Here is a 13,847-nt window from a genome sequence, read left to right as displayed (position 1 = left end):
CTCATAAACATGGAGCTAATAGCCAAGACAGCTACACATTTCATGAGCAGTCGCAAAGCCACATAAATATATTACCCAAGTATAAGTATCACACACGCATCTCAACATTTGTGAAAACACTCTTTAAACATTAAAGCATGAGAAACATCTCGTGACTTTTTTCAAGTTACAATCAAATAAAAACAGGAGTGAGAGAGGAAGGAAAGGAAAGAACTAAATTTTGCGCACTATGACTGGTTTGCACCAAACAGGATTCATTTAAAGCCGAATAAATCACGGCTTAACTTTTAAGTTATTTTGCACCAAACTTTTAAACTATCTTAAGATTGAAGAAGATTAAGTTTAATTAATTTTAAATTTAATTCTGTTGCACCAAAACTTTATACTCCAAATTAAAATGTGATTCAGTATCAACTTTAAACTTAAGGAAGATTCTTTCACTCCAGTTGATAATTCAACTATCAAGTTTTTTCTAAAAGGAAGAGAAATATGAGCTTCTCTGCTGAGCCAAGTAAGCTAACTAGGCTAACTAATTTTTTAGCTAACTAGCAAACAATATAACATTTAGTTAACCTTGTAGCTACAATGCTTTGATTTAACTTTTTAGCTAGCTAACACACGATGCAATGTTTTCTAATTTTCTAGCTAACTAGCACATGATGCAATGTTTTGTTAATGTAATATTTTGTTCTTCTTACTAGGTTCAACAGCACTCAAATTTTTTTTTATTTATTGACATATTTTAATTTGGGAAAGCAAACATCTCCATTAACTCTTAATTTTGGTTTACATCACTAAACTTGGATTCACTAAAGCGAGACAAGTAATCACACATATCTCAGCATTTGTGATTAAAACACTATAAAAACAACAGCATTCCTTGGACATGAAGATGTGAGAAATATCTTGTGAATTTTTTATAGACTATAACCAAATAAAAAAGAAGAAGAGGAAAAAAACACGATGATGTCAACAACAGTTTGAAACACATTTCTTGTCATTTTTGGCCCATTATAAGAGCTCAGGAGGCACTGATGTTATATTATAGCTTTTGTATCTTTCCAAATATTGAACATGAAGAAAATTTGATGTGAATGTAGATCAGTCAGTCACACACATGGTGGGATGTTTTCTATTAGCTAAATCCAACCACACTGACCCCGAAGTTCCTGTCCAATCACTTGTAATGTTAGCAAATCTCTGCATGGAAATAATCGTCTGCAGTGAAAGTTTTGGCAAGTTTTTAGTGTTAAAAAACAAAAAAACAAGCAGCTGCAAAACACTACTTTTCTTTCATATTCAAGATACGGGGCAAAGGTTTGCTAAGGTCCTGAAAAAACTTACTTTCTATTAGTTTGTGTGCTTCGTTTCCCTAAATCTTTGTGTTCAAACTTAAACTAAATTCAGTTTTGTAACCTCTTCATGTTTATTTGTGTAAAGGTGGGAGGGAAAAGCAGCCAATAATCAGTAATGGTGTCATTCAACATAATTAGGATTATTTGGATTTAAAGCTAAATTCACTTTGACTGATGATTGCATTAATTAACAATCAACACCTCCTACCTTTCAAGCGCTCTTTTGTATTTTTAACAAAAACAACAAATGGTACACTGTTCTTTTTTTCATACAAATACTTGACAACAACATATTGTCAGATAATTTCCTAACTGTGGCAAACCCACTCCCACCTCTGCAAGTGTGTCCAAAGTGTTACAACAGTGTAGGTTGTTTTAGGGTGCGTGTCCTCGGGGACAGCCTGCTAACTAGCGACCGACACGGCCACCCGCTCCTCTGGTCAGAAGAGCTGGAAACTCATCATTAGATCATTTTAATGAGAGGTGAGACTGCAGGTTCCAACCACTGCTCCGCTACTCGGCTGGCCCAATTAGTGCACATAATCAACCCAAATCATCACCTAGCCAAAGCCTCCACTTATCCCCCCAGCACCCTCCCATCTCCCTCCCCCGTCTCCCTCCACACACACGGCCAGATTACCTGCCTCACTGTGGGCCTTAATTAGACATTACTCAACAATGGCAGACTGTGATCACCAAACACACACACACACACACACACACACACACACACACACACGCAAACCAGCACTTATAAAAACACGTGCACACGTGCAAGCAAGAGTGCACATACACAAACACACAAACACAACACAAGGGCTCATTTTCTTTGTTTTGAGAACAAAACAACAAAAAATAGAGAAAAAAGTGACTCCCTCAAAGAAGGTTACGACCAAATCAGGACCGGCTTCATACAAACAAAAATTAACCTTTAAAACTGAGTAAATCATGCTTTAACTTGAAATTATGTTGCACTAAACTTTTAAACTACTTAAAACAGAAAAAAGGTTCAATTTGAACCTCTCTTTAAACCTCAGTTTAGTTTTTACTCTAAACGGAGATTAAATTTAATTCTGTTGCACCATAACTTTACACTCAGTGTTAAAATGTGACCCAGTATTAACTTTAAACTTGAGGAGGATTATTTTTTTCAGTCTTTGAAATTAATCCTTGAAGAAAGTAAAGGAACAAAGTCAATCCAATTAAGTTTTATTTATTTCACTCCAGTTGATAATTCAGTTGACAGGAAGGAGAAATTAGAGCTTCTCTTCCGAGCCATCGTGAATGGGCTAACTGTGCTAAATGACGTTTTAGCTACTTAGCAAACAATATAATATATATATAATATACTGTTTTGCTAGTTAGCAGACAATGTAACTTTTTTGAACTTTATAGCTAGCTAGCAAACAGCATAACTATTTTCCCCTTTAGTCTTTAGCCAGCGAACAATTTCACATTTTGTTACTGAATACAGGGAAGCCTAAAGTTAATTTCCTCCTCTTTTATGCTTACTAGGTGCCGACTTACTATCTTTTGTTTATTTATTTTAAATTTTGTAAGCAAGCACCTCCATACTGATTAAAATCTCTGTAATTTCAGTTTAAATCACTCAGATTAACCAAAGCTAGAACTCTGATTAATTTTAAACACGGATTTTCTCATTTTAAAACTAGTTTTAATTAACTCTTAAAACTAATCTTAGATTAAATCAATCTGTGTCAGTGCAATCCAGTTTAAATATATGCATATGAAGAACAGATTTACTACATTAAAATTCCAATTATTTTGCTTAAATAGTTTTGGACTTGTCCTAAACAAATTCAACCAAAACTTTAGGTGTCATTAAAGTCAAGCCAAAAACCACAGAACAGATCCAGGCACACAGAGGTCCACACTTGGACGTGAATCCTGCTCCATGTCTTCATGTCTACATGTCATCTTGTTTCCTGTTGATGTTTTAGTTGCAGACAGTGGAGAGTTTTTCCATCTGGCTACCAGCAGCACACTGACTCACTCATGGGTCGGTCACAGTGGTCTAGATTTATTTAAACTCTGGTATTGTGGAGCCAGAAATCAGGATTAAGACTCTACAGGGGTTCATTTACAGAGATATATACATGGAAAGCCTAAAGGAAATGTAATTTTTTTTTTGCAACCTGGGACTCATTTGTGGAATTTTAGCCCATAAAGTGTAGATACTCAGTGAAATAACGGAAATCACGTCACTCAAAGGTTTCTGAGGGGGAGTTCTGGCAGTTGGATTTTAAAACTCACAGCCATCTTTGGTAGCTGCAAGAGCATGGAAATCCAAAATGAGCCGAAAGGAAGGAGAGCAAGTGGCAAATACATCTGCAACGATTAGTCAATTAGAGGCACAATATGTCGATTCTGCCACCAGGGGTCTCTCTCACATTAAATCAATAACAAAAGACATAGATTGATGATGCTGTTATCTTCACTTTTAAACAACCACCAAAGTTTTATTCATGTTAGATTTGGTCACGTGCACTGACTTCCTTCCTCACTCGAGGTACTGATGTGTACTCTCCAGTGTATCCTGTGATTTCCTGTAAGTTAAAATAACTAGCAACTAGCTAGCAATGGCAAGTAGAAAATGTATCATCACCTTGAATAAATTATGCATTTCCCTGCATTTGAATATTTGAGACGATGTAAATATACAACCCATCAAAATATATGTTGAAAAAACATATGCCCAGCGTTTTTAGACATTTTAATGTAGAAATGTTACATATTCCAGCTTTAACTGATTAGCTGATGGAAAGAAAATCACTTGCCAACTGCTTTTGATGATCAGTTAAGTGTTCATTCATTTTTTTAAGCTAAAATGTTAAATGTTTCCAGCTTCTTACGTGTGAGAATCTTCTGCTTTTCTTTGTCATTTAAAACAGTACGTGAAGAGTCTTTGGGTTTGAGACTGTTGGTTGGACAAAACAAGGAATCTGAAGACTGAAGAATCACTTTGGGGTCTGGGAAATTATGATGATCATTTTTCACAACTTTTTTTACATTTTATAGATTAAATGATTAATCAATTACTGTCCAAATAATCAGCAGATTAATCGATAATGTAGAGTGACAACCATTATCTCTGCTGACAGGCTGTGACAAATGTCAATCAAACTTCTTTTTAAGCTTTGATATCCATAAATCATAAGACTTTAAATAAGCTCCAAAGAGCCAAACTACTGTAAAAAAAAAACACAGATTTTTTAATCTTTAGAAACAAGTTGGAACAATCTTGAATTAACTCTTCAAAATAAAGCACTATCTTAAAGCACTTCACATTTCGTTACACTTTTGGCCATAGAACTGTCAACTAGTTTTATCCATTATTCCTGTTGGTTATAGTAAAATTCAATTTTCCAGCTTACTGTGACTCTTGCAATATTGAGTCTCATGGACTAAGTGGAGTGGACGCAGCAACCACAGTGATATTTGAAATTAAATAATTCGGTTTTGCAAGGCCACACATTCCCCCTTTCAAAAAAACGGGGCAGCTATTGAATTCATCTGCACCGAGAATGACGGATGATCATTGATTGATGAGACGCACATTGTCTACAAAGGTTACTGGCAGTAAATCATCAGAGCACACGTCCCCCTGCAGACTCAATAAAACGGTGTATGTCTTAGTTTGGTCAATAAGAGAACGAGACTTCATTGAATCAGTCTCTGTTAGCACAATACACACACACACATGACAGTGTGTGTGTGTGTGTGTGTGTGGGTGCAGAGTGTGTAGGAGCTGAGGATGGTTGATAGGAAGCAGTTTAATGTCGACAGGCTTTCCCCCGCATTCTTTTGGAAGACTTCTCCCACTTGTTCTGTTCTGAACACAGGATGGGCTGGAGGACCGAGCAGAGAGGACAACATCCAGGAACGAACCAGAAGAGAGTCAGGAGGTGGAAACTGTGACAGTTTTAAGAGGTGTGTGTGTGTGTGTATTCATTTTAAGGTTGACTCAGGCTATAATACACTCAACACCTTTATATCTGTGTGGATTAGAAAAGAATATTTTAAAGGTACAGTACACATTTCTCCTCTGGCCTAGATTTTTTTTGTGTGAGTTGCCAAATTTTGGAGATATTAGCTGTAAACCCTGCGGTGAGCAGCTTCATGGAGGAACTATTTTTATTTCTACAGTACAGGATGTAAACATCTGCTGAGCTGTAACCTCTCGTCCATGAGCAGATGCACGCTGCCGTTTGCAGCGAGGTGTGGTTGGTTTGTGTAGAGAGAAAAAAGTTGCCACCTGCTTTAATTATATACGAGACATCTCCATCGCTGGCGTTTCCAAAACTCAGGAACTCACACTCAAACAGTGTAGCTGGTTTCCTGCAGGGAAACTGATTCACGTACCTCAGGGCATTAACTGATGAAGAACTGTCCCTCATTCGACATGCTAATGAGCTAGCTAAAAAGTTAAGTCAGCGAAATTAGAAAAGCAGCTTGTTCAACTTCCGTTCCTGCCTGAACTCGTCTACGGTGACACTATCTGCACAGACGCTGCCTCTACCAAACTTTGTTTTATAACTGTTATGATGGTTGATGGTGGCAAGTTGATGGTTGACATTTTTATTTTATTTTTGTAATATTACTATTATTTTATGATTTTAAATGAACTGCATGTAACCAGGACACCACTGAAAATGAGACTTTGATCTCAAAGTTTTCCTTGGCTAAAGAAAGGATAAAATGGGTAAATAAAAAAAATGAATGAATAGCTCTACAGGTAAGAGGAAAAATGTGTATTTTTGATTTGGGGGTGAAGTGTTCCTTTCTGAAACAACTTATATTAAGTAATTCCTAACAATAACACATTGCAGTAGGGGTATTGAAAGTGATTGATGGTTTATAATGTCATGTCAGCACACAATAGTCTCTCTGTCTACGAGGCCATTCAGCTCCCAGAGTATTAATAATGTTTTCCTGAATTTGCATGAACAACTCCATCCTGTTCCCTATAAAACTGGAATTACTTGTGGCTGATTATGAAGCTAAAGTGCTGCTTTACAAGGAACGAAATCAACATCACCTGTAGAAAAGCAATTTCCTGCTGAGATGGCGACACCTCCATCTCAGGTAACACCTCGGCATTATGCGTGTGTGCTTTGCCACGTGTGTGTGTGTGTGTGTGTGTGTGTGTGTGTGTGTGTGTGCTGTGGTCAAGCAATTCCAGAAATGTGGTTTGAGTTTGGCTCAAGTTTGACCTTGTACTGTTGATGCACACGTGGCAGTGACAAATCCTGCACTCCTGTGTGCGAGTGACTAAATGATGTAGTCTAGTCGAGCACTAATGATTGGCTGCTTGATAATTGAAACAATCCCACCTGTTTGTTTACACTAGCAACTGTGTGCTGCCCTGTGTGTTACCCCCTGACAACAATCCCACGGGGAAATAAGGCACAACCTGTTTACTTTAGTTGGAGAACAGGGAAAACAAACAAGCAGAATAATTAGCTAAATAACAACTTTTTAAAAAAATCTACTGTAAATGGTTAATAATCCCTGCGCCTACTGTAAAATCAGTACAGCTGCAATAACTAATCTACTAGTTGTCAGCTATTAAATCAGTCATTAACTATTTTGAAAATCCAAAATATTCTGAAAGTACATATATAAGAAGGTCAAACTTTTTAAAGGGACAGTTGACCCCAAAATGAAAAATGCATGTTTCTATTCTATTCTATTTATGCATTTATGTTTTGTTGTGAGTTGCAGAGTTTTGGAGACATCGATCATAGAGATGTCATTTTGAGAAAATTCAAAATCAGTGTCTCTTTTCAAAAAATCATGACCTGGTCACTCGAGATAATCCACAGACCTTGTTGTTGTTGTGAGCAGTTTCATGTAGGAACTATTTTCTTTCTGCAGGAGAATCTACCAGAACTACTTTCTTTTCTTCCTGACAGAAAGTAGTCCCTACATGAAACTGCTCACAACAACAACAAGGTCTGTGGATTATCTCAAGTAACTGGGTCATAAGGAGACACTAGTGTTGAATTTTTCAAATGTATTTTTTTGGTGCTTTGAGCACCACAAGCTGAATCTCCAAAAACTTACACCAGAAAAATCTTGACAGACAGGCAGCACTGCAGACTGGGAGTTCTGCCTTTGGGGTGAAATGTCCCTTTAAATGTAAATATTTCTATTCTATTTTCCATTTGTTTCTTTACTCCTCAGCAAACTTTGGGTTGTTGGACAAAACAAGATGTTTGTGGATGTTGTCTTGGGCTTTTTCTGACCATTTTCTGACATTTTATAAATCAAACAACTAATCAGTTAATCAATTAATCAAGACAAGACCTGACACATTGATCAACATTGAAAATAACTGTTAGTTACAACACTTAATATCAGCAATGCAACATTTGTGGATTTTAATCCATTTCCGCATATGACAAATACACTGCAGCCAAAGTTAATTACTCACTGTATGCGGCCAAATGCTATTTATGTTTTTTAATTAGTGAGAAAACTAATAAGGCAGCAGTCCTCCTCCTTACAGGCCTATAAATAAAGTGCAATATATTGACAATAAAGACAATATATATTGGATTATAGATGCAAGAGGTCAAAAAGCTTGAATTATAATAAGTTTATGTGAAAACAACAGCAAAAACAAGCAGCAGACCTACTGGAAAAAATTCCATTGTGTATTTATGCATATAAAAATTAATGTGTGTGTGTGTGTGGCCATGCAAGCCGAGTGTTGTTTGCAAGCGGATGTGGGTCATGGCCAGAGCAGAGCTCGGGCGGACCGCTGGCCTCTCTCACTTTAGTCGAAAGAGGAGTGGAGGAGATAAGCTCACCCCATCCCCCGTCCTGGAGAGGAGGAGGAGGAGGAGGAGGAGGAGGAGGAAGATAAGGGCCTGTTTCCCAATGCTACCGCTGAGGCAGGAGCCAGCCGGGAGGAGGCTTTGAACTGCTGCTCACTATCTCCTCTGCCTGGGAAAATTATAGACGGGGCAGAGTGTCCAGAGAAACAAAAGGCTGATTGAGGGCCGCTGTGCTGCAACTCTCGGGGGTAAATCACACTATTATCACGGGTCAGAGAGCGCAAAGAAAAATTCAAGGGGTGAGAGGAAATTTTCTTCAGAGCCAGAGGTGTCTGTGCACTCGGCTAAGTTTAGTATTGCTGAAGGGATTTGAGGGGAAAAACATATTAAGTATACATGAGTGATTTTAAGGGAAACTCTTGTAACCACACATGAATAAAGGATACCTGCTCACACACTCAGACACAAACACAAACACACACACACACACACACACACACACACACACACACACACACACGAGCACAATGGAGTTGATGATACTGTATCTACCAGTGCTGGACATTCATTTTCCGAGGACCAGATTAAAATTCAGAACACAGTTTTTGCTTTTAGACTGAAGTGGACCAACAAAGATTAATTCAATCCAAGAGTAGTTCTAATCCGAGTTTAGCTAAACTAGCCCAGATTTAAAATGAAGCAGGAGCACAATTTAAAACTAAACTGAAATTAAATAATTTAATCGATATGGAGACGCTTGCTTAACCACATTAAAATAAATCAATATATAAACAATTAATATGAGTGTTTTCAGGACCTACTACTACTAAAAGTTTAAACTTTACATGATCTGCTATTTAGCTAAAAGGTTAACAAAACCTTTACATTGTTTGCTAGCTAGAAAGTTAACTGAATGTTATATATATAAAAAAATAAATAAAATGTTACATTGTCTGCTTGCCAGGTAAAAGTTAAAACATTGCATTGTTTGCTAGCTAGCTAAACAGTTAGTTAGCCTAGCTAGCCTACTCATGATGGCTCAGCACAGAAGCTAATTTCTCCTCCTTTAAGAAAAACTGACAGCTAGATTATCAACTGGAGTGAAAAAGTTCAAAGTTACACTGCAGAAGATAGAAAGAAGGAGAAAATAACAGAGCTGATTTATCATGGTTTTGTTTGTGCGTGAGGCAAAAATGCATAGACAGAGACACAGGGATGTGTGTTGAGAGATAACCACAGTAAACAGTTTGCAGGGGTCAATAACCGACTGTAATCCCAGGCCTCTCTTTTCTCCATTTCTCTTCGCTCTGAACAACTGAACTGTCAAGATACTAAATGCTAACTTTACCCAGCTGACAGTTTGTTGAGCACAAGTGGTGCTGAGAGAAAACTTTCATGTGTAAAAATGAAGACTTTCACCCTTCTAAATAAAAAATCAGCTCAAAAAATAAACAGCTCAAAAATAACCTGACACTGATGGGAGAGGACAGAGAAACCCACCACATAAACACTCTGTCATCCTTTTCTGTTTGTGCTCATCTGTAGCTTTCAGGATAGAGCTGTGCATCTGTCAGTGTACCCACGTAAGTGACAGCAGATTTGTTAGACATAATTATGATCTCAGGACGAGTAAAAGTTCTGTTTTTATGCATAAAGTTCACGTTCAGGTGACTTTATGTGCACCTGTAGGTAATGCAGTAGCTGAGATCGGTCATGGTCTCAGGATCGACCACATTTTTACTCAGTTTTGTCTCGGCCTCAGAGAAAGAAGACTCTGGATTTTGCTTTTATTTCATGATCACAGCTGCAGAGGCATCTCTAAATTACCTGTCTGTGTATTTGTTAACATGTGGACTGGACTGTATTGTTTTGTATTGAATTGAACAATTGTCTGATACATTCTGTACTTAATGATGGTTTCTGCAGGAAAATAAGAATCACACAGAAACAAAATAAAAAATAGGGAGGATTTTGAAACCAAAGCTGAAGGTCTGGTGGTCCAGAAAAAAGGTTTCATGAAGTTTGTTTCCTGATTTCTGGTAACTTTTAAAGAATGGGAATAAAGTAGCCCATTTCCTTTAAGACTTTCTGTAAAAAATGTGAATTCTTCTTTCCAGGAAATTTGCTTCAGGATGAGATGTGAGCATGGATGTATTAAGGAGGACAGGATACAGCGTGATGATCTCTTCTGCATCACGAACATGCCAGGACACGGCATTTGGTGTCACTGAATTATTATCCCGGTAAACGGCAAACTTTTAGAGTCCTCAAGCTTACACAAGCTGTACAGTGCCCGAAACAGGTTGTGATAACAAAAGGGAAAAAAGGGTGTGAAAGACCCCAGGAGGAAACCAGGAACGGTTTATTAAAACAGGAGTCTCATGGGAAAATTGGTAAGTATGATACATACATATACCTGTATATATATATATATGGCAATAAAAGGTGACTGATGAGGAGTCTTCATTTGTTTTCTGTAGGTGTTTTAACAGGATCGTTCAGATCAGTTTGAGGAGTTTGCACGTTCCACATTATATCCTAAGTGTGTCATGCAGCATGTGACTGGTGCTGGTCTTGACTTGGTCTCGCCCTGCATCCAATTCTGCCTAAATTTCTGGTATCGGTAACAGCGAGTACACAAGTCTGGGCACTGATCCGGTGTCGCAGAATTTATTCGTCCCAAAGCAGGAACCTGGTACCTCCCAGCAGCATCCCAGTTTTTTTTTTTTCTCTGGATGGCAAAGTTGTGTTCTGATATCTGTGTGTATTTGTTCATGTTTTACAAAAACATTAGGAAGGAAAAAAATGATATTGGAACATCTCTACTTCCAAGTCTTGCTCTTGTCTCAGTCTCAGTACTCTCTGGTCATGACCTGGTCTCAGTTTAGGTGGTCTGGACCAGAACGCTGCCTGAAGGTAGCATCCATCTTGACACACATAAATAAATATGATGTCCAGACTTTAAACATTTTCAACGGTCAGATCATTATTTCACTGGTTACAGCCAAAATGAGTGGTTAATGCTTGTTAAAAGAAATTCTGACACACACACACACACACACACACACACACACACACACGTGTGTAGACAGCTGTTTGTACCTGTTTGAAGAGCTGCAGGTTGACAGCCATAGACAGGAAGTTCCTCATGGTGCTCGAGCGATGGTTCACAAAGCTCTCCTCACAGAAAGTGATTGGCTCCCCCTGAGGAGTCCACAGAGACATTATTGGCAAAAATTAAAATAAACAATTAATACTAATTAATTTTGGCTCACTTCTCTTTGTGCCAATCTGTTTTTCACCATGTTTACTTAGTTCTGAAATGAGCCACAGGAGCGGAGGCAGATGCGTTTGGTGCCTTGAAAGGCAGGGGGTCTAAACTAAACAATGTTGTTTACAATATGATTCACAGCACTAAGACGCGCACGTCTGTTATCATTATTTCACTGTAAAAAGTCTTCTCTAACTGAAGAGTATTTCAACTGATTTCTTCATTATTGAGCTAAATGGGTCTGAAAACAGAAAACTGAGTCTAACAGAGAGGCAGGAAGGAGAGAGGAAGGAAGAGGAAGAGGGAGGAGGAAGAGTACTGAAAAAATAAAACGACAACAACAACCAGAAAACAGTTCCCCTGGCAGAGCACAGACGATCTCCCCCGACCAGAAGACGTGAAGTGTCCCAGTAAACTCCCCAGTACTCCACATGAAAACATTATCACATTATTACTATTTCTTACATCATGTCTGTTGGCCTGTGAGCTATAGACACGGAGGATGACAACAGAACCACTGCAGGCCAATCACAAACAGCCCCACAGTCATTTCCAATTCATCTTTTCTCATAATTAACATAATTCTCACATATTTCGGTGATGCTCTAAATTCTTCCAGTGTAAAACAATGTGCTTTGTCTGTTTGAGGCTGTGAGCGCAGCGTGGCACATAAAAACAACTTAACAACACCGAAGACTAACCCCCATTGTCGAGGATGGGCGGATGATACCAGTGGCCCAAATTACATCACAGGAATACTGCTCCACTTACATCACTAAAAGTTTTTAAGGCGTATTCTCTCGTAAAAAGCCGAGCCGAAAGTAGCTTGTTGTAGTTTAATCAGCTTTGCGGTCTCCATCTGGCTGCTACAGCCTCGGACCATGCTGCAGCAAACAAAACTGAATCGCATGCTGAGACTAACAACTAGCTGCTACTGAAAAAAAACAAACATCCAAAGTCAACTTTAAGATTGGCTCTCTGTGTTTACATCAGTATGCAGCAAAATCCTTTGGTTCACACGGACCTGCAGCGGATGCCAGCTGCCGCTGCTGCTGGAATCAACTAGTAGTTAAAACTAGTCTTTAAACTACTTTAAAAAGACTGAAGGAACTATTTTAAGAGTTTCACCAAGGACGTCCAACACAAGAAGTTTAAGCATAAAAAAATGTCTAAACCATATGTAGCCAATAAAGTTGATTTAGTGAAGTGAAATTTATTTAGAGAAACAACATGTGGCTGCACGTTTTATTAAAATGTGAGGGTTTGGTGCCTTCAAAGGCAGAAACTCATTCTGTTGCAGAGTTGATAAAAAATCTCATTTTAAAATGGTGAGTAATAAAAAAAAAACAACAGAAAATTCTTTTTCACAGAAATGAAAAGTAGGAATCCACTGATGTATGACATATCATATAAGTCACTATAATATCAACATAATTATTAATATGATAAATAAATCATGTTGTGACAATTCGACTTGATGTAATGATGTCACAGTTTTACGCACAGCAACAACAAGCATCGCTAAAAGTGAAAGTAACTCTGACACCGGCTCCACGGTGGAGGAGTTGACTTCAGTAGAGTGGACGTGGTTTGGTTAGAAAATATCAGATGTACAATAAACCACAGTAATATTTAAAAAGTGTAAGAAGATTGTAACAGCAGGAGGAGGCAATACAACAAACTGATTTCACCCCTTCAAAAGCAGAAGCACCCAGCTGAGTACAAGGAGAGACAAAAATCCCACAAGGAAACCTCAACCGCTCTCGTGATTTCTACATCCAAAATATCAAGAATATTGTTATCGCAGAATAGCCTGAAATATTGTGATGTGATGATGATGTGATGATGATGATGTGTTGTGTTGGTAATTTGGTTGGACTCAGACGACAGCAGCACACCTGATTCAGAGAAGCTGTTTCATTCAAAGTTCATTCAAAGAGTGTCATGAAAGGCTGAATGACTTTTAAAAAGTAAGTAAAAGTAACTCTTTAACATCAGAATTTCAGAATCGGTGCATTCTTGATGGAGAGAATTGATAAGATATTATTGGGCCAAAGACAAGACATGAAGACAACCACAATCCTGGAAAACAGGAAACAGAAAAAGTTGGGACACTAAAACATAAATACAAGAGAATTTGATATTTTGCAGTTTCCTTCTCGACCTACATTCAACTCAAAATATCTCAAATGTTTCACCTCATCGACTTCATGGATTTTTTGCAAATATAGGCCTACTCTGAATTTGATGCAAGCAACATGTTTCAAACAAGCTGTTATTACACGGACTCTGGAACACTTCACAAAACTGTTGCTGGTAAAGTTTGTTTGCAAATGACTGTAACTGGGGTTGTGCGTTTCATTTTAGCCTGACAACATGCGCTGGTGGTGAACTGATGAGACAAGCTGAAACAAGTGG

The 13,847-nt window shown here is 38.1% G+C and overlaps 1 protein-coding gene across 1 annotated transcript in view; it reads right to left on the bottom strand.

Annotated features, from left to right (window-relative positions):
- Window positions 1-13,847, bottom strand: part of dennd1b (DENN/MADD domain containing 1B) — a 156,380-nt gene that overhangs the window by 26,667 nt on the left and 115,866 nt on the right. Inside the window, exon 15 of the mRNA XM_084723793.1 lies at window positions 11,261-11,362. Within this exon, the coding sequence (XP_084579919.1) occupies window positions 11,261-11,362 (102 nt within the window). The remainder of the gene's footprint in view (window positions 1-11,260; window positions 11,363-13,847) is intronic.

This window comes from Lutjanus erythropterus, chromosome 7, assembly GCF_056507025.1.
Source record: "Lutjanus erythropterus isolate fLutEry1 chromosome 7, fLutEry1.hap2, whole genome shotgun sequence".
In the NCBI taxonomy this organism is placed as follows: domain Eukaryota; kingdom Metazoa; phylum Chordata; class Actinopteri; order Lutjaniformes; family Lutjanidae; genus Lutjanus; species Lutjanus erythropterus.
Note: the sequence above shows the minus strand (reverse complement) of the source record. Positions and strands in the feature narration are given on the sequence as shown.